This window comes from Fundulus heteroclitus, chromosome 5, assembly GCF_011125445.2.
Source record: "Fundulus heteroclitus isolate FHET01 chromosome 5, MU-UCD_Fhet_4.1, whole genome shotgun sequence".
Taxonomy (NCBI): Eukaryota; Metazoa; Chordata; class Actinopteri; order Cyprinodontiformes; family Fundulidae; genus Fundulus; species Fundulus heteroclitus.
Window position 1 is genome coordinate 39,382,741 of NC_046365.1, and position 21,291 is coordinate 39,404,031.

A 21,291-nucleotide genomic window follows, 5' to 3' on the forward strand; every position below is an offset into this window, starting at 1 on the left:
GTCGCTGGCGAGGTTCTGTAAACAAGACTGAACAGGAGACGCCCTTTATCTACAGCATCCACCTGTACACATAGCGTGGTGTCACCACTGTATTCTTAGTTTGCATAAATGTTTGGAGACCCATCTGGCGTGCACCAGGTCAAACAAACTGAAGGCCCGGGCCGTGTTTGCCGTGATCAGCCTGTGTGACTGCGAGGACGACATGCTCCTATGCCGATCTAAAAACCCGCTGGAGCTTCGCAGTTAGCTGCAGGACGCTTCTCCTGGTGCATCGTGGGACATCCGTTGCTCCTCAGCGGTGCGTGTTTGTTGATGCGGGGCAGAGCAGAGGTGAGACGGAGTGCATGAACAGAGGGTGTTGCCTGTCGGTGGTGAGTGATGATGGGTGGAGAACTGAAGGCCTTACTGATGGGAGCTGTCAAATCTGCTTGCTCAGCAGATGTTTGGGAATCTTGAGGTCTTTCCAACCGTGGGTATTTAGGGCTGTAGTGTTTGCTTCATTTAAAAAGAAAAAACAAACAACTAATTCGCAAACAATGCATTAATTTACTGTCAAGCTTTAGTTGGAGGTGAGCAAACATAAGGGATGAATTGCCAGGGGGAAAATTAATTGAATGATGATGTTAAATAGCGATGGATGAAATTAATTAGCTTATAAAAAAACAAATATATCTACCAATTATTTAAATTAGCCGATCAATAGATGAGTAAAAAATGTGATCGCCTTTAACTTATTTAACATGTTGTCCATAAATCATTTCCAGCTCCTTTTATTAACTGAAATGATGGATGGTTTTTAAATTGTCGGCTATTTAATAACACCATGGCCATTATGAAAATAAGCTGGTTTAGTATGAGTGAATTTTCATTTAATTGTCAACAAATGTTTTACCCAATTATCTATTTTACTAAAATAGGAGAAGTATTCATCATTTTGTGTTGCTAAATTCATCCATTTATAAGATATTAGTCTTTGTGCAACGCTGCAAAGGAAACACACACAGAAGTTAATTTCCATTCTTTCTCCAATAAATCAACTCATTCAGAAAGTTATGAGAGCTCTGCTCATATCCTGTTTTGTTTGTGCAGACATCAACAATTATAACTATATGACCAGGTTTACATATTCAGACAATGAAGCTAGGATTTAAACCTTTACTTCTGAAACTGTCTAAATGACTATGATTGAGTTTACTGCACTTTAATGTATATAACCTGGATCTGTGTGTCTTGTAAAGACATTTACTGTAAAGCGGCTCCGTACATGCTTTTGTTTCCTGGTTAAATTCAGTAGATTTTGTATTTTGATTAAAACTTTAGGGGCTGCACGGTGAAGCAGTTGGTCGCACTGTTGCCTTTGCAGCAAGAACGTCGTGGGTTAAAATCCCTGCCTAGGGTTTTACTGAATGCAGTCTGCATGTTCTCCCTGTGCATTCATGGGCTCTCTCCAGGTACTCTGGCTTCCTCCCAAAAAAACACGACTGAGGCTAATTGTCCGTCCATGGCGTGCCTTGTCTGTCTTTTTTTTTTTTTTTTTTTTTAAGTGTCCTGTCTAGCAATGTGGCAATAGGAATTGATGTCTCAATGCCAGATAGAGCTCGACAGATTTTGCTTTCACAAGTGGAGCGATCAGCTTTCGCTATAGTGCTCCGCTTGATTTATGCATGTTAATAGCTTTATTGTGATTCCTGCAACTATCAACTATCTTTGCCTTTCACTGCAAAACAATTATCAGAAAAAAAAACTAAAATTGCCACACAATAAACTAAATTTAAAGTCAATGTGGGAAGCTGTTTCTATTAAAACATTATTCTATTACAATAGAAGAAACATGCGTATGGGTCACGGGGGGAAGTTTTATCTGCATGTTTCATTTTGTGAAACATGCAGATAAAACTTTGTGAAGACAGACTACAACCTGAGGGATTTACCCATGATGGAAAGCATCTTCTGAATCTAGCAGCAGCTGACTGAGCATGGAGCTTCTTAAAGGAGAAGAGCTACCGGTGGAGGAGAGGCCCATCTCCACTTTGGGGGGTTGGTTTGGTGACTGCAGACATAAACCAGAACCAGAACAGGTGCGAATCCTTATCTCCATCATCTTATTTCAAATGCAGGATGTCTAATTATCTTATTTTAGGGGTCAAAATACTCACTCCATTGGCAGATAATCTTATTTACCTGCCCAAATCAAGGATAAATACACTCATTTTAAGAACATTTTACTTATTTTTAGATCCATTTTTGCAGTGTAGTTCTGAACGGCTGGACTTGTGGACCCATGCATCTTAACATCTTTACGCAGATCATTCTAGAAATTTCACCCTGTTGGAAAGTTCTGATGAGCTACTGGTGGCTCTTCCTTCCCAGGAAGAAACCTTCTGCAGTGGATAGGGACTTCTCACGACCCCATTTTACATGGATCTGATTCCAGCTGGACTTTTCGGGGTGTTTCAGAGCTTTAAGTAGTATTTTAGTAAATTTATTTGCATTTCAGACAATTTTCCGATCTATTTGCAACAAGAAAGAATATTTTACTGGTTGCCATTTTAGGCTTCTCCCTCTGATTTTAAAGGAACCCTCAATGCCAGCCCCAGGTCTGCACAGGAATGGAGAGACATTGGGGAATAACCATTTCTTGGTATTTATTTGAATAAATTACGTTGACTCATCACATTTCTTATCTTTACATCAAGCGTACAGTCATAGAATCCAGTGCAAGAACAGAACAAAACACAAATAAAACACGGAAATATTTCGAAGACAATCATGTGCAGCACAGAGGTCCCCCCCTCCCTCCTCACCCCCAACTTATAACATCACTTCTGCGTTATATACTGTATATATATTTATATATATACACACATCTATACTGTTTGTGAATACTTTTGACACGGTTACAAAAATAAGATACTGAGGATGCGCGACCATACACACAAGGTGAAAACAAAAACACAGAAAAAGCTGTACAGTCCTCATTGAGGGCAAAGATACACAGAATCTTTAAAAAAGGGAGAGAAAGAAGGAAGAATTTAGCTTAAAAAATGAGTAAATACACAACTTCTTCAAACTGTAGCACTATTTTTCACCAGCCAACAAAAATTGTGCTTCCCTTTGACATTAAAGTAACACTTTATATATATATATTGAGTTGATTTTGCATCATTTATTGTAGCGCCGCTGAATGTAGTAAACGGATCCCTCCATAATTGTTTTTAAGCTAAACGCTGTCAGAAACGGTGGGTTTCAGCAGCAGCAGAGGTTCACTTTACTTGTTTCTGTGCAGAACATGAGCAATATGCAAAACCCAAATACACACACGTTCCCCTAAAATACATGCATCAACATTAATACGCTGAAAACATCTGCAGAAGTCTTAATGCATCGTTGACGTAGAAGAGTATAAAGCCTTAGAGATGATGTGTGCACCGCTGCATCAAGTTGAAGAAAACTTAGAACCGCAGGTTTCTGATTTTCAGAAAATAATCTTGTACAATGCTGTGCATGTAATTCTGAGCTCGGTTTAGATATGGAAACAGAAATATACTTTCTTTTAAAAATCTTTATTACTGTAAGAAATATAAATGGAATCTTTTTCCACTCCTCTATTTGTTCTTGTTCTCCTGGAAATAATCCCATCTAGCCTCCTCGTAGTGTTTTCTACTAATAAACTAGTGGTTAATTATTGCACCAATAGGCTAAACATCTGCCTCTGCAGAACAAACTATTGCTCAAATGAGCATTTACAATGACAGTTTAGATTTTTTTTAGAGTGAGGTTTAGTAGTCGTATTTAACTCTATGACTAACGTCAGTTTAGTAAAGCGCGGCGTGTTGTTTCTGAGAGGATTTCTGTCATCTTAAAACAACCCCAGGCTCAGACATGATATTTATGTCTTTAAAATGCCATAATTACCATAATGAATGCTTATTTAAGCCAAAGACTGCAACGACAAACCTGTCGTCAATCTGAAAGTAGTCAATATGTGTTCGGCTTATTCAGCCAAAGAATCTATTTTTCATTAAAGCAACTTGGTGTAAAAAAAACCTATTAAATTGCTTGAAGCAAGCACTGGTTGTTTGATTATAAAGCTTCCTAATTTTGTGATTCTTGCAAGGACTGAGGCTACGGTATGAGTCGGGGGAAATATATGAAGGTATTTCCAACGATCAAAACCTCAAACTGCACACAAAGATGGATCTCCTAAAATATATTTACCAAGAAAATAGCATTTCTATGCTCTCAAGCAGTTTTCCCCATTTAAAAATGAGGTATTGTGGATGCTTTTTGTGAAAAATATATCCATATTTAAGTAAATTAAATCCAGAGCAGATAGTTTAGCATTGTGGAAGACTGGCGTTGAATAAAGCAGCACCTTGTGAAAGCTGAAAATAATTTAGAGAAGGAGGAGCAAAAGGGAAAAGAAGGAGCTGCTGGTTCTACAGAAACAGGGCGTGGATGTGAAAGAGGTAGAACAGATGCTCAGGGTAGAGGTGAGATAGAGTGCCCTGTGATCAAAAAACAAATACATTCTCCAATCTAAAATTAAAGAATGTAATCCCCTTCAAGATGAATAAAATGCAAGCAAAAAAAAGAAAAGAACAATAAGTTTGCACTGCTTTGTGAATCTCCAGCTTTGCATGCCAACCCATTTATATGCTGATAGCCTCGAATTCTGTTGTTCACGGTTTTAAACCTCATGGCTGTCTGGTTGGACACACATCTCATACTTTAAAGCTTTACAAAATGCTGTTTGCATACACTATGAAATATATTTTAGGCTGGAGTTGGTCTAAGATGACAGAAATCTTCCCAGGCCTGCTAGTAAGATACTGACTGCTGGTAGCAACCTCACAGAACCCCATATTAAAACATCTAAACTGTCTCTTTAAGACTTTTAAGTTATTCAATCACAATACATGAACTATGTTTTCTATCAGTACATAATGCTGGACCTGAATGCATCCACCATACTTTATTTTTTTTGTGGATTGCTGCAAAAATGAGAGATTTCAACATGTTAAAATGTTATTAAGACTTTAACAACCTTTCTCATGTTGCATCAAACATGCAGATGTTTGTTCCTAGATCTTCCAGATCATGTTGCTTTGTGGAAAAAATAAAGGAAAGTCTGATAAAACATCTCTGTAATTTGGGCTAAATCTCCTCTGGATCGAATCATTTTTTTCCTACATGACAGGATATGAACATCTTAAGAAAGTCAAGGAATGACCACCGTTAACAGGAGGAATATTTAACACAAAAAAACTACCACAGGTTTTTGTTCAAGTTATTTGAGCCAGATGCCTAACAAAACAAAACGCCTGTACTGTAGACTCATTTGTTTTGTCTGTGGTGTGTGAGAGAAAATCTTCTATCTACTGCATCTCCACAAAGAATACAAAGACTGAGAGAAAGCGTGAATTATTAAAGCTGTTCTAGTGAACTAATGATGGACTGACAGCTGACTACAACAGAGACAAAATGCAAAAATGACTATAGATGCTTGAAAGTACCTTTAAAGTGAGACGGAGGAGAAGTTAGGTCAACGCCGACACCCCGCCCAAACCCCGTGTTCGGAAAAAGTTTCTTCGCTTTATTTGGTGCATCCCTGCACTTTCGGTAAATCTCGTACATATTTATTTATTTTGGGTCATTGCTTTTTTTTTTTGACGCCTTAACAGAAAAGTGAAGGTTGTGTTAGTAGGAATGTTTGGGGAAAGGGTTAGTGGAAATACTGGAAGTGGAGGCCAGGGTTCATAAGCAGACACAGGTGGCGGTCTCCACGTCTTACTGGGGCAACGGCACCAGGATATCCACGTAGTTGATGGGGAAAAAGCCCGAGTTGCCGTGCAGCATCCCCTCGTACCAATTGTCGTCGATCTTATTGGTCAGGGTGATGATGTCTCCCTCCTTGAAGCCTAGCTCCCCCTCGTTCTCGGGGTCGAAGTCATACAGAGCGCGACAGCAGGGCTGGTCCAAGGGGGCTGGAAGAAAAAACGCCGAGTCAGGAGAGGCTCATGGCGTCGAGGAGCCGCATGAGAAAAATCACACTCAAGAACTTACCTGGAGACCTGGCTGTAAGAGAGGAAAAGAGGAAGAAATTCAGCAAACATAATATTTCTTTTCTGAGAAATTAGGATCTGATTTACTGGCAATGAATCGACGCTTCAACGTTTTGGGAAATGTGCTTTTAGAAGTTCGATGAGAAGATGCACGCATTTATTTCTCCTACGGCATCTTCGCTACGACGAGTTGGCAAAAGTTGTGACTCTGCTAAGCTTTGGAAAATTATTGCAGCAGCAAAAGAGATTTAAAAATAAACGTGCACGTGTTTTAAACCTCTCCTGGCTGAAAGAGCAAAAAAAAAAAAAAAAAAAAAAGCTTTGAAAGACCTTCAGAAAGCCAGAAGAGCTGTTTATCAAGATGACTTTTAGAGATTAGCAGGAAGATGGAAGCCCTTGAAAATAGAAGATTTTAGGCTGGTTTAATAGTCCTTCAACGAGCAGCTTCTGCTCACAGAAAGTATAAAGTCTGCTGAGTTGGTACCGTGTCTGGCAAAACTGTTCAGACCTCTTAAAGCTTTCCACATTTTGTGACGTTACAACCACAAATGCAGCTGTTTTTTATTCAGATTTGTTGTCACAGACCAACACAGTACAGCAGAATAGTGAACTGGATGGAAAAGAACAACGATTTTCAACATTTTCCACCAAGAAAAGTGAAAAGTGTGGCTGGGACTTGAGTTTGTTGCTCTTTATCCTGATAACCCTAAATATGTGTATGTTTCGTATGTTTTTAACTTGTTTTTTTAAACCTTTTCTAGTTTTAATGGACAGCACTGTGGTCACCCATGTGGCTTTTAAAATGTGCTCTAGAAATAAAGCTGATTGGTTGATTGGTTGATTGATTGATTGATTGATTGATTGATTGATTAATTGATTGATAAAATCTGGTGCTACCAACTGCCTTCAGATACAAGAGTCTATTTCATGTGTAAATTAATCTGAGGACAAACAAAGCTGTGGAAGATCAGAGAACAACCAGCATCATGAAGACCAAAGAACCAAAGCAGACGGATCAGGGAGAAAGTTCTGGTTCAGTTCAAAGCAGGGTTAGATTCTAAATCAACACCCCAGAGTTCTGATTAGTCCATCATCTGGACCTGGAGAGAGGATGGACCTCCTGCAGACCTACCAGGACATGGACGTCCACCTGGACTGAGGCTGGTCCAGGAGAGCAATAATCAGAGAAGCTGCCATGAGGCCCGTTTTAACTCTGGCGTGATATCGTGTGTCGCTGTGAAACTTGGAGCTGGCAGCGTCATGATGTGAGGATGTTTTTCTTCATGGGTAATAGAAAAGCTGGTCAGAGATGATGAGAAGATGGAGGGAAGTTAAAAGAAAGAAGAGAATCCTGGAAAGAAACATGCCAGAAGCTGCAAATCCAAGCCGCACTTTTCAGATTTTGATCTGAAAACTCTTTAACCGTGTCATTCTACTTTACTGTTTCGATGTTTTTCTTAGTCCATCACTTAAATTTTTTTTTTTTTAAACTTGAAAGCTTGTTGTGACAACATGACCAAATGGTTCATGTCCCCGGGTCTCTTCTCGGCTTTGTGAAGGGAAACTTTCTAGCGGCATGCAAACGCAGGAGTTACACTGTTTATTTAACTGGGAGAAAATAAGCACATTTCCCAAAATTTCCAATTACAAATTAGACAATAAAAGAAAGATTGGGGGGAAAAGAGGGTTTAGAAAGAAACAGCACTTCACTGCAACAAAAAACAAAAATAATAATAAAACAAAACAGAAAGAAAAACATTTATTTCCCAAAGACACAAAGAGGAAAAAAACTAAGAGTGATCGAGAAACTTTGCGTCTCTTCCCGAGTCACCCTTTCTCACCTGGAGATCTTGCTGCAAAGAGGAGAGGAGAAAAAATATTTTAAGCAATCAAACTTTTAGTGGAGAAACGATGAACTGGTGGAAAAAGACGCAGTGATGGTGCGTTTAATTTGACGAAAACATGGGGAGAAACTGAGGCCGCACAGCGAACCGACAGATAAGTTCACAAACAGAAAAAAGGGATGAAAAGGTGAATCAGAAACGTGTCGACATGGGGAAACAGAAACACCAAATGGTCGTCTGCTGGTGGAGCCGTAATGGTCTTAAGCCAATCGGTTTTCCTTTGCAGGGGCGAGCAGACGGCACCTGAATTTCTGTTTGTTCAGAACACAGAGCAACAATTTTCTCAGAAAACTGTCTCACCTGGAGACCTTGCTGCAACAGGGGAAAGAGCAGAAACAGCACGAGGGAGTAAAAGGAGCCGGGGAACGAAAGAGGCAGACGCACTGATGAGTTTTCAGGGTTAAATGGAAAGGTGTGAAGAAAATGAACCGATTAGAACAGAGAGGTGGGAACAAGTTTGACCTGGCTCACCTGGAGACCTGGCACCTACAGGACAGAACAGAAACCATAAAGGGAGAGAGAGAAAAATGTGTTTATTTTTTTCTACTGTTGGGTAAATGCTGCAGACACAGGAAATGTGTTGGTTTAATGCAGATATTCCTATGCTGCTTACATCTACGTCTTTTCAATGTGTTCATATTATATCATCATCTGCACATATTTTATCGCCACATCAACTGTTTACAATAAAACAACCAAATGGAAGATGATAAAAACTATAGTTGCTATTAATTAAACATGTTCATGTTTATAATTTCAGTCTCTCATGCCATTTATCTGGTGCCTCAGGGCTATCAGAAGCGGAAATTAGTTTTATAATCAACTTTGCCACAAAGCTCCAGAATTAGGAGGAAAACAACATGTCTAAAAGGAATAGAGAAACTAAAATACAATAAAATTATGATTAGATAGACTAAAATATGACAGAAAAGAAACATTAATAGCAATTTAGGTGATAGTTATACTGATCTAACTTGCATCTAATATGAACGTCTTACTAAACATGCTCCTGTGGCGGATCATCAATATTTGATTATCCTGATTTAAGGACCCAAATATTCTAATTCATTTAAACTCAAAAGTCGGAGTCTGAGCCTCTCTGAAACCAAAATCCCAACTTGAAACGTTGGAGCCGTGCCAGAAGAACCAAATCCAAAATGGCTGCTGCACACATAAAATCAGCGATGGCTGCAGAAACTAAACGTACATCTGCTCCTCCGCCAGTTTGCATCCTGTTAGCGGCACAAACGGTACAGCCAAATGACTTTTGGTGGATAAAATTAACGTCTACTGCCACCATCAGCCACAGCCGAAAGCAGATATTAATATGCACCGTTTTAACAGGCATGTCGCCTTTTATTCCTTACTGTCTTACTAAACTTTTGCTGATTTTGGTTTGTTAAATGCCAAAAGTGGGAGGAAGAGGTGCTCAGTTAAAATGCATCCACAGTTTTACCTCAAATCAAATCAAATGTTTTTGTTTTAATAATTAGAGGCTTACAGGTCAGTGTTTTCACAGGTCTGCCTAAAAAGTGGATCAGAACGCTGCTGCTGATCCAGAACGCTGCTGCCCGCATCCTCACTAAGACTAAGAACATAGAGAACATGGACCCGGTTCTGAAGTCCTTCCACTGAGACTAGGAACGTAGCGAAGTCCTGTTTTATTTATTTAACAAATTTGGTCCCATTGAGATAAGATATCTCTTTTACAGTAGAGAAAGAAGGCAGCAGCACAGTTATTTTACTAAAAACCAAAATATAATAAAATGTATACATGGTTTTGACGGTTTGTTATGTTTGTAAAACTATAAAATGTTATGGACTCTGCATCACATTTGCATCTTTATTTGGCACTACCAACGTTGCCAAACTTATTATCCATTTAAATAGCACAGAACTCAACGTTTACTGCATTTTTGCACATATTATTTGCACTGCACAATACTTTTGCATGCAAATGCCTTTTTGCACCATTATTTTTGCACATAAACAATGGTTGAACAATTCTCTGCACACTGTTATTGCACACTGTTTTTCTCCCGCACTGTTACATTTGATCACTGCTGCACTTTATATTGTATTTTAATGTTATTCCACTTGAACTCCCACTACATTGTTGAAATTTTGTTCTGTATGCACTCTGTACATACAAAATGACAATAAAATTGTCTAAGTAGATTAATAGTAATAATATTGCAATAGTACAAAAGACAGAAATAGTTTCACTTATTCTCGCTGATGTGGCTTTAATTTACTGTTAATGCATGAAAGGAGAATATTTTTATTCATGTAAGGTCTTAAAAGAAGCTGAGGGAATATTGATATTTGTTTTTACTTTATTTATAAAGAATTTATAATAAAATATATAAACAAAGGAGTGAAAGACTGATTGTGACACGTTACTGGTAAACGCAAACAGCCGCGTCTCACCTGGAGAGCGAGCGCCGTGGATGCCTCCGTTGTGGTTCTCAATGATGCTGAAGTCCAGAGACGTACGAGGCTTCGGTGCGAACTCTTTCCTCGGTTTGTTGGAGGTGTCTCTTATCCTGTCATGAAGCAAACACATCCTGTTGAGCCAAAGTTCGGTTCAAGCGTCAGCCTTTAGCCCTCGTTTCTGTCACACAGGATGAAGCGTCGAGGCGGGGTCACTGACCGTTCGTCGATCTTGCTGGAGAGCTGTGTGAGGATCTCAGCGGACCGGGTGTGGTACTGCACCTGAGCGTGGACCAACGCCGCCAGCTGGCTCACCTGTTCGATCTGGTCAACAACACACATGCCGCCCAAGGGACAAGCAAACACAGACCGTAAATTGAGTTTTTAAAGAATGAGAATATTATCTGATTTGATGGTTTTAGCGAGGAAATATCGAACTGTTTACATTTTTAATTCAAGCTTTGAAGGAATTGGTGAGATTACTGTTTACAAGTGCAAAGAATGATCTTCATTGTTTGATGGCTGCATCACTGTAGCAACAATCTGATGCTACAAGTTTAATCTTTTCTTTTTGTTTGAGCTCATTTTGTTCACAAAAACCTCTCAGCAAATAATAACCAATGACTGTTTACAAGTTCAGCCAATTAAACATGGCTGCTGTCCCCCAGATTCCACCAAATCTGCATTAAAACACTGTTAGAGGTGATGCTGAAGGTGGTGCTTTAAATAGGAAGAGGGGTCCCACAATCAAATACTGCCCAGGGCCTCATACGACTTTTTGCCGGCCCTGGAGACTTTGCATTGAGAGCTGAGCGTTTCAAACAGCGAACTGAACTCTGTGGATGTGTGAGACTCACATCACTCTCCAACAAGTTGAACATGCTCTGCTCAGCAATCTCCCTGGAGTCATCGAATTTCTCCAGCGCCTGCTTGAGCTCGTCCTCCGTCACTTTGGCCTGACGTTTCTTCTTATAGTCAAAGTCCAGACGCCGACCCTCCAGCTTCTTCAGGTGATGCTGCAAAGTCAAACTGAGCGTGAGCACACAGCCTCCGCCGCATACTGATTTAATCACGTTTCTTAACGGGAGACTCAACCTGAATCTCCTTGAGGTCTTTTTCGTGAAGGTTCTGCATCGGATCGATGAAGTTCTGCTTCACCTCCATGTCCAGAGCGTCCTTGACCTCACCCAGCTCACGCATGGCCTCTCCGACGTCGATCAGAGCCAGGCCTAGAGCCGCAAACGTCACAGTTAAAAACGCGGAAATAACGGCTTTCAAGTTTAGATGAATGCTTTATAGTTTCTGTCCTTCAGGGGCATAAAATGGTGGCAGTTTGTTCCTGTGTCTCTGTTTGTGTTTCATAGACTCACCAAAGTTGGAGTCCTCTCCGAGCTCCCTGCCAAACCTCTGCATGGACTCTCCCAGGATGGCCTCGGTCTGAGTGTAGCCCGGCCCCTTCTCCTGCCCTCGCATGCGGGACATGGAGTTCATCATGCTCATCTTGGCTCTGGTGGCTGAACAGCAAAAAATCCAAATCCTGTAGGTTGTTTGACCAACTTTTACAAGTCCAGCCCTAACGTTTCCTAAACTATTTACAAGTATTTGTAGTTATTATTGTCCAGTTTAGACTGTTTATAGAGTTAAACAGCCGGAATGTAAGAGTAGATTAGACATTCAGGATCATTTAGATGAACTCTAGAAAGAAAAATGGCGTCTGATAGTATGCTTAGTTTTTGATTTTAACCTTCATTGTTGCGGTCTATCTGTAAAACAGGAATACTTTATTGTACAGTAGTCTTTTACATGTTCTAGAGTTATGAAGAGGTTGTTATTATTCAAAATATAAAAACATAGAATTAATAAAAGAAATAAGTATCACATCTTTGAAAATGTATTTATTACTTTCCCAATTATTATTGTTTTATGGTGATCATTTTATCTACAGTCCCACAAACAATACATGACCTAAAACTCAGAGCTGAAAGAAAAAAAAATCTAATGACCATTGTTCCCTAATTATGAAACACAATAAATATTCTATCAATAAATCTATCTATCTATCTATCTATCTATCTATCTATCTATCTGTCTGTCTGTCTGTCTGTCTGTCTGTCTGTCTGTCTGTCTGTCTGTCTGTCTAATTCTTCATAATGTTCTAATTTCAAAATAATTTATTAAAATCAAAGAATTATAATCTTTTAATTTCTAAATAACTTATTAAAATAAATTATTGAAATAAATAAATACATCGTTTTTGAATATTCTATATCATATACAAACAGGCTACAAGTTTATTTTCTTGAGAAAATATGCTTATTTACAAGAACAAAAATCTGTGGTCCAAATACTGAACCAACTTGCGGGACTCCAACATTAATTATCTGATTGTTTAAACAGTAGAAATTCTTAGTTTGGCTTCCTGTTGCACAAACTGGCTTGAAAAGAGAAATAAATGTGCCTGTATAGGTATGTGCACGAATAATAAAAAAAAAATATATATTTTTTTCCCCCCTATAATTTATGTATTTTCGGTCCGAAGAAATTCTCTCAATTAAGAAAACAAAACAAAAAAACAACACCAGGTGAGCCCAGATGCACTAAGTTACCCGGGTTTGGCTGCAGATACTCAGTGGTTTTTGTCATGATGTCCAGCACAGCTCGAGCGGTGGTGTCCACCCTCTGTAAACCCAAGCACAGAAACAACAGATGAAACAAGGCAGACGCAGATGAAACAGGCTGGGTTAAAAGACATTGCTGCTTTTGGTCTGCAACCTTTTCTACCAGAGCAGCTTTCAGCTGACTTAAAAATGCTTCAATTCTGAAACACAAAGCCCTAAAATACTGCAAAACAGTGCAGTCCTGTGAAATAAAAACGGATTTACTGTTTTTGTCACCAATTACTGTTAGATGATTAACAATGATCAAACAAAGATAACCAGAGAAAATATAAATACCTAATCATCAATCATGAACTAACTATCAACAAAATGTTTTGGGAAAACCCAAATTAACATCTCATTTGCAATTCCCAGGCCAGATTACGACCTGTAGAACCAAAATGTGGCTTCAACCGAATCAGTCTGACCACAAGAAGTAAGCAAAAAACAAAAAAATCTCAAAGAGCAACACATTATCCTCTGATATAAATAAATCCAACAACAGATGAAAAACAGAGCCTGTGACATTTATCAGCCTGGAAAGGGTTACATGGCCATTTCCAAGGCTTTTGGGCTCCACAGAACTGCAGTAAGAAACATTATCTACAAATGTAGAAAACGATGAAAAGTCAGCCTGCTTACAAAAATTACTCCAAGAGGTCCTCTGACCTCTTGGAGTAATTGGAGTAAAACCTAGAAAAACATTTTATTTATATAGCTCTATTTCACAACACATATCATCTCAAGGCACTTTACAGAGTCAGCTTGAAAACTCTTTCACTTTTAGTCCAATCAGAATGGAAGACCCATGGTTCTTTGAATAAGAACGTCTGCTTTCCAACGATACCAGACTCAGCTTTCTATCACTTATAATTCCTGAGATATGAACCAAAATGGGAACAAAAAACCAAACGCAGCTTTGGAAATAAATTAAATAAAAACTTCTCAGGTTTGAAGCTTCAAAACTCTGCCAGTTTTAGTCCGATCAGAATGAAAGATCACTGGTTCTTTGAAGGAGAACCTCTGCTTTCCAATCAGATCCTCCAGACAGACTGATCTGATCAAAAGTTTTCTCTCTAAGGAAACTTTGCAGGTTGCATCAAGTCTCTCCAAGCAGCATTCACTCCTCCTGAAAGAGCGTAGAGCCACAGTGGACAGTCGTCTGCATTGTTGATGGCTTTGCAGCAATCCCTCATACTGAGCATGCATGAAGCGACAGTGGAGAGGAAAACTCCCCTTTAACAGGGAGGAGAACCTCCAGCAGAACCAGAACCAGGCTCAGTGTGAACGCTCATCTGCCTCCACCCACTGGGGCTTAGAGAAGACAGAGCAGAGACACAGAAGGAGCACTGGGGTAGAAAAGTTAAAGTTTAGTTGCAAAATTAGCTCCTGAAGTGGCTTCATCTTGGAGAGAGACACAGCCACTCCAATAAACTCTGAGGTCAGTATTCAAGTGGCAAAGACAAAAGGCAGCACACACAGTCAGTCACAGTATGAGGGAGACAGAGTTAACCACAGCGGGACAGGCCCAAGAGCAGCAATTTTTCCCTCCATGACGGGGTCTCAGCTGAACAAAAGGAAAGATGCAGCGACAGAAAGAGAACGTCTAACTGTTTAGGATTGTGGTGTAGGTGATGTGATCAGGACCTGATTGATCCTGCTGCAATGGATGAAACTAATATAATGATCCTGAAGGAGGATGTCTTCTGTCAGTCTGTGACCTTAAGCTCAAACACAATTGGATTATGCACTGGAACAATTAACTGAAGGAAACCAGCAAGTTCACCTCTAAACAGTATCCAAATAAAGTCCTAGTGGCACTAATTAAGCTTAGAGCAGTAGGTCAAACCTCCTCCACAGCGATATAAAGGACCTATTTAAGTCACACAACTGTGATAAGATGTTTCACATAGGGCCAAGTTGGCTTAGATAGCTTTTTTTTACCTTAAGAAATTAAATTATAATGGTTTAACTCATTTTAAACGTCATACTGAAATTTATACTAAAATACGTTTGAACATCTGAAACACTGAAGAACTCAAATAATAAATACAATTTAGTGAATCTTTAATTGGGTAGATTTTTTTTCCATACTGCATAAAGTGAAATTTATGTTGAAAATGTTCAACATGTGTAATTGTTATAAAAATGTTTTTGTGTAAATCAGAATAAGCATTTGTCGATTTAAGGTTTAAAAAATTAAGAATAGATTAAAATATTTTTAAATATTCACTACAATACACATTATTATTATTATTAATAATATTATTATTATTATTATTATTATTATTATTATTATTATTATTATTAACCGTCTCCCCCCCTGAAATGTTTGTGATATTTATGTTATGGTGTTGGTACTGACACAGCAATTTCCCTCTGGGATTATATCTGATTCTGATTATTATTATTATTGTTATTAATAATAATAATAAGCACATCAACAAATAATTCTAATATTAATAAAGGAGTTTGCACATGCCTTTTCCATTTCAGTAAAGTCCACATCGAGCTTCGTTCCTTCTGCTCCTCCGACCTTCTCACTCACTCTCTGCAAAACAAACATAGAAAAGCATTTAATAGATAAACCAAAGTAAAGATTTATTTAACATTCTTGAAAGCTGCAGGAAACACTCAAGAGGGATGAACAGGTCCATTTAGGCAAAATAAAAAAGTATTCAAGAAAATGCAACCTTTCCTTCATACTAATCTATTAAATTAAACTATTTACACTTTGACAGTTCAGTGTGTTTTGCTGCTCAACAGACTGACAGACCAACACATCATCAAACTGAATTTATGTCGTTACAGAAAACACAAGCATAGAAATATCTCCTCCTGTCTTTTCAATGTCATCTGAAAATATTCCCGGTGCTGCTGCTGGGTGTGGTGCGGCCCCATGCCTTAAGGGGGCAGCAGAGAGACACAACAAGGCCGCACAGTGGCTTGCAGGGAGATGTCACACTGCATGACAGAAGAGATGGTGAGATCCTGGACAGCAGAGGTTGTCGTTCCTTAAATGAAGGACATTCACAGTCCTAAATGTGTCTAAAAATGAACTGAAGATCCTAAGTCGAGCGAAGAAGAAGAAAAAAAACAACAGCACGGGCTGATGGTGTTGAGGTGGCAGAGGGATGATCCGTGGCAGAGAGCGTTGGGGTTTCTTTTTAGGACTAAGCTTGCAGCAGCAGTTTGTGCTTCGTAAGGTTTTCAGTGACTCATCGGAGTCTCTTCTGATCCGGCATGTGAAAAAAAAAAACAGCCTAATGGCCTGGCAGCCATGCAGAGCACACACACATCCACAGGCACAGAAGGAAGCTGCACATCCTGTCATTATTCTCCCCACAGTGCCAGCACATGTTTGCCATGGAAACAGGTGAAGGTGCGCTCTCCTGCTTCTTTCAGTCAGACCTGAGGAACAAACACCAACAGGGAGGCGAGGTTTCATGACTGAAACCCCTCTGGACAGCAGCCAGAGGCGACCTGAGCGGAGGTGTTCTGGTCAAATATGCAGCGTTGATAAAGCAGACATGCGTCACACACACAGCTGGGGCTCAAACATTTCTCCTAATCAGTCGGCGAAAGTCCTCCACCGCCTGGATTCATCATGGAGGACGCAGCATGTAATGCTATCTGGTTACAGGAGCATTAATGATTTGCATGCATGGATGGAAAGAGTTTATGATTTCTATGGAAATTAGGACTCTCAGGCCGAAGCCTCACCCTCAGCGCTCACAGATATTAATAAGACATCTGAGCTGATGATACTGGGAGCAGAAGAGGAGGGGAACAGCACTGGGAAGAGAGTGGGTGAGCTTTTGTTTTAATCTCACTCAAATCTTTGAATATTTAACTCTGCATAGGGACACCAACTGTTGTTTTACATTTCTCTGACAGACGAAGCAGCTATTCTTTAGTCTTTAAATCACGTCCTCTGGAAACACGAAGGAAAAAAACAACACATTTTCTCTCCCTGTAAGTCTCACATTCGTGAGCTGTGACTGAAATCCTTCTTCGTCACACATTCATCGCTCCCTCCAGTGGACACACTCAGCACAGAGCAGGAAATCCATTTTTTCCACTCGGAGCGAGTCTTAGCATTCATACACTTAAAACTTTTTCCCATTTTGCCACGACACATGCAAACGTCCGTGTTCTTAATTGGGATTTTATGTGAAAGAGACCGTAGTGCATGATTGTGAATTGGAAAGTAGAATAAAACTTGGTTTCTGGCAATATTTTACAAAAATAAAAGTATTTAAAGTGTTACATGAATGTACATTCAGTCCCTCCCAGTCAAAACATCATTGAATCACCTTCAGCTACAGTTATAGCAGCACCACCTTTATCCGTCTAAAAACAGAAATTTTGATAATTCTTCGTAAAATGTCTTGAACTCAATGACACTGGATGGAAAGTCGTGTTTAGACCGATTCTTCTGTCATGGCTATATTAGAAGCTGGATTAAAATACATTAAAGTTTGTGTTTCTAGCAGGAGACAACGCAGAAAGGTTCGAGGGATGTGAATTATTTTATTTTTTTTGCAAGACATTGTCCAGTATTTGCTTTTGCTAAATGTTTCAGCCTTTAATTCATCGGGTTTTAGATGCAAACAAGAGATAAACAAATCTATAACATTTTGAAATCATTTGTGTTCTTTGATTTTTGCATTCTTAGTAGTTTCCAGTAGTTTCGATTGTTTTATTCTTTTATTGCATTAATATCTGACCATTTTGCATAATGTTTGGTTGCATGAACACAAAGGATCCCTAAACCACAGAAGACACACAAAAGGGTTTCACATTACCGTTTTTTTCTAAACCTGCGCATATTGTTTCGCCCTCAGTGCAGTCAGACTTACTTGTAATCCAAAGTTATTTTAGCTCTTCATGTTTTCTGAAGCTCTTAGTCTTTCTTTGCCTTTTGGTTGATTATTTTTACTGATTTTCTGACAGGAAGGTGCCTGACCATGACAGCCTATTGTGAACTATGTACTCACCAAAAGTGCAGAGTTGAAGGACAAAAGATGAAGCAACAGCCAATATGTAGCAGAGGAACAGCATCTTAAACTAACGTGTTTAAACAACAGAGAAAAAAAAAATACTCAGGAAAGAAATGGAGGAGGATGTGAGAGATGAATCACCATTCAGTCGATCATCTACTGTTTGCCATGTCTTCAACCAACAGCTCTCCAGGAATCACCTTGTTGCTGCTTAAGTCCTGTTTTCTGTCTTAGCTTTGGTACCTTTCACATTTGCAGCTTAAGGAATAGAAACAAACAATTAATTTATCAAAGGATACTGGTTTGCTGCTGCATTTGAAACACACTTTGAGTTGATCCATTAAATTGAGGAGTATTTTCATGCCTTTATTGTTCACATGTCCAGAAATGGTCCTGAACCGATGAAGAACGTTTCAAGAAAAATGCAAAATCCTTTTAAAAAAGGAAATTTGGAGGCAAAATAGGAAGAAATCAGCAACTATTGAAGACTTTGTGCAGCACTATAACTAAAATTAAAGCAAAATTTAAAAACACAACAAGGACCTATGAAGGAGCTGTGCTAAAATCTACGTCTCGTGTCAGCGGTGTGTCCTTTAACCAGCTGAGACGTGGTTATTCCTCCAGATGAATGAAAGAATAATAACCCAAGAGCATCTGTGGGGACCTGCTCCTACTGTTGGTTTACAGAGGAAGAGCCTCTGAATGAATATGAATAAGGAGCTGGTGGCTGCTCTGATTAAATGCATGGCGGCGTTGCATGGTGTTGCCCACTGCTGCTGTCAGCGCACATTCAACCCGCAGACACAGCTGAAGTGAGGAGCCAAGTCAGTCGCTGCAGAGATTTGAGGAGACAGCAATTTACGACCGAGATGGAGGGAAGATGCGAGATGAACTCTGTATATACACAACGTCACCACCAATAAACCAGGCAGGTTAGTGACACATTCAGTCCCTTAAAGGGACCGCAGAAATGTAACGCATGACAACCTCCTCTGTTAATGTGTCTCAATCAGCAACAGACCCTTTCACTGTTGTGCAGCCATGATGCCCACGTTCACATGCCTGAAAACACTTTCAACGGAAGGAGACAACAAGGTGAAGTGTGTAGCAGAGCTGGCAGAGTCGACTGAACCTTAAACAGATCCGCTGGCTGAAGGGAAATAACGGTAGATGTGCAAGAGACGTCACAGCTCCCTGTTTGACGAAGACGGGGACAATCAGTGCTGATAGAGCGAGAGGACAGGCCAGCTGCTTAAATTAAGATTTTCTGATTGCACTGCAGACACCGCGTTAAACAATGCTTGGTAGAATCATCTCCTCAACTCGTTTGAACAAAAATGATGGGTATGCTCAACAATCAGAGAGTGAAAGAAATGCAAACATCACAAATCCACCAAAGGAAACAAACAGCAAAATTATGAAGAATAAAAATATTAACAGTCCTAAAAATATCTATCTTACTCTACTACAGGGGAACACTAAAACCCTCCGCCATCACGCCACCGTGTGTCTGAACCAATGTCCAAGAAGATGTGCTGCCATCAGAAAAAGGCAGTCCAGCGTTGCTTTTCGGAGATTTTATACACCGCTGCAACACAATCAACACAACTGCCACTCAAATGTTGCAGCACAGACCCAAGAATAACCCCATATTTCCACATTCTCCACTCCTGTAGGCCTACGTGTCCGCTCCGTGTCCGAGTCCGTGAAAAAGCAGAGCCACAATTACGCCCTCTACCTCCACTCCAAAGTCTCTTGGAGCCCGAGGAGAGCATGTGCGCCCATCGTCTTTACAAGCAGGATGCAAATCTATTTGGAATAGATTAGCACGTTTCAAATTAAATGTTGAAAAGACTAATCGGCTTCCTCATTTGGTGCAAAAACAGTGGTTTGCATCCTACATTTTAAAAAAACAAACAGTTAATTCTATGGCAAATATTAAAAACATGTCTTTAATTTGTGGTTAACGATGTCAACTTACACTATTTAGTGTGACAACCTGGAGGATGATGATTCTGGGGGCAAATGTCGCTACATACTATGAGGGATTGCTGCAATGCCAACGACAATGAAGACGACTGACCTTGAGATGACGTGTTGTGCATTGGCACTATATAAATAACATTTAATTGTAATTTAATTATTTAACCTAATGCAACATTATGGAAATTGTTCACTCCCCTCAGTATGCTGAATGCTTAAGCTGTCAAAGTTTCTGAAATAAAATAAAAAATCAGTTACTAATTATATGACCACTTGGGAGCACTCATAGAACAATAACATTTTCTCCCCAGATTATCCGTCGATCCTTTAATATCATTAAAGAAAATGTAATGAGATGGTGACTTCCCAGAAACGTAATGTACCGGTAATGAGGCAACAAAACACTGAATTCCACTCCGTCGCTTCCCGTATAGATGCACTACTCTGCAAAGGAGTAGGCGACACCAAAAGCAACACACATGCTTCAGAGACATGACATTTCTGTTCCACAAAATCCCCTTCATTTGCTGTTTTCTGTCAAAATGGAGGACCAGCCATACTCTTTGCCCAGCGAGAAGGAAGGGAAAGTCACAAAGAAGAAAAATAAGTGATAACCGGGAGAAAACAAGAGTCTATATCAGCGTAGCTATTATTACCAGGTGGAGTTGAGAAAATTCTGAGGGAGCAGGGACTCGATACGGATGCAGAGGTAGCAGGCTCTCTGCTGGACAGGTAAGTTCATTCAATATAACGTAACGCTTAACGGTGATGTCGTTTGTAATTAACCAGCAAATCTTACACACTAGGACTTTAAAGAGTGTGTACCCTTACCACCTTTCAACAAACTATTAATTTAATTTATACTTATGCTACCAGCTTATTGCAGGTTTATGACTTTTTACATTCCACCCTCAACCAATTAGTTTTTCAGACCAACTGTAAAAAAAAAAAAAAAAAAAAAACACAGTTAAAAAGGAGGAAATTCTTTTTGAAATGATGCATCATGGTCTTTGTGTTTACGTCACAGCAACCTGGTAGAGCTAATGTACCTTTTTGTGGTTTGAAATAATTGCCAGTGAAGCAATAAGCAATTTAAACAAGCCTCATATTTAACCAAATGGCCACACACTGACTAGAGCAATACAGTCATATTCAAAAAAATATTAATTAATTATTCACAGCAGATGTTTTAAAGCTATTATTGCTTTTAATATTTTTTTGCATACACATAATGAAAACATGACAT

At 39.4% G+C, this 21,291-nt stretch overlaps 1 protein-coding gene across 5 annotated transcripts in view; it reads right to left on the reverse strand.

Moving 5' to 3' along the window:
- Positions 1–5,660: 5,660 nt before the first annotated feature.
- The window catches only part of sh3gl2a (SH3 domain containing GRB2 like 2a, endophilin A1), a 48,394-nt gene continuing 32,763 nt past the window's right edge, over positions 5,661–21,291 (reverse strand). The window contains exons 2-12 of one of the 5 annotated variants that reach the window (XM_036137577.1): positions 15,542–15,610; positions 13,009–13,081; positions 11,773–11,916; positions 11,498–11,631; positions 11,260–11,418; positions 10,623–10,726; positions 10,400–10,515; positions 8,441–8,455; positions 7,907–7,918; positions 6,072–6,078; positions 5,661–5,992 (exon numbers count right to left, since the gene is read on the reverse strand). In XM_036137577.1, the coding sequence (XP_035993470.1) occupies positions 5,791–5,992; positions 6,072–6,078; positions 7,907–7,918; positions 8,441–8,455; positions 10,400–10,515; positions 10,623–10,726; positions 11,260–11,418; positions 11,498–11,631; positions 11,773–11,916; positions 13,009–13,081; positions 15,542–15,610 (1,035 nt within the window). In that variant the 3' untranslated portion in view covers positions 5,661–5,790. Of the gene's footprint in view, positions 5,993–6,066; positions 6,079–7,906; positions 7,919–8,440; positions 8,456–10,399; positions 10,516–10,622; positions 10,727–11,259; positions 11,419–11,497; positions 11,632–11,772; positions 11,917–13,008; positions 13,082–15,541; positions 15,611–21,291 lie in introns of all 5 variants that reach the window. The other 4 variants (XM_012882267.3, XM_012882276.3, XM_036137578.1 and 1 more) reach the window with 4 other exon arrangements.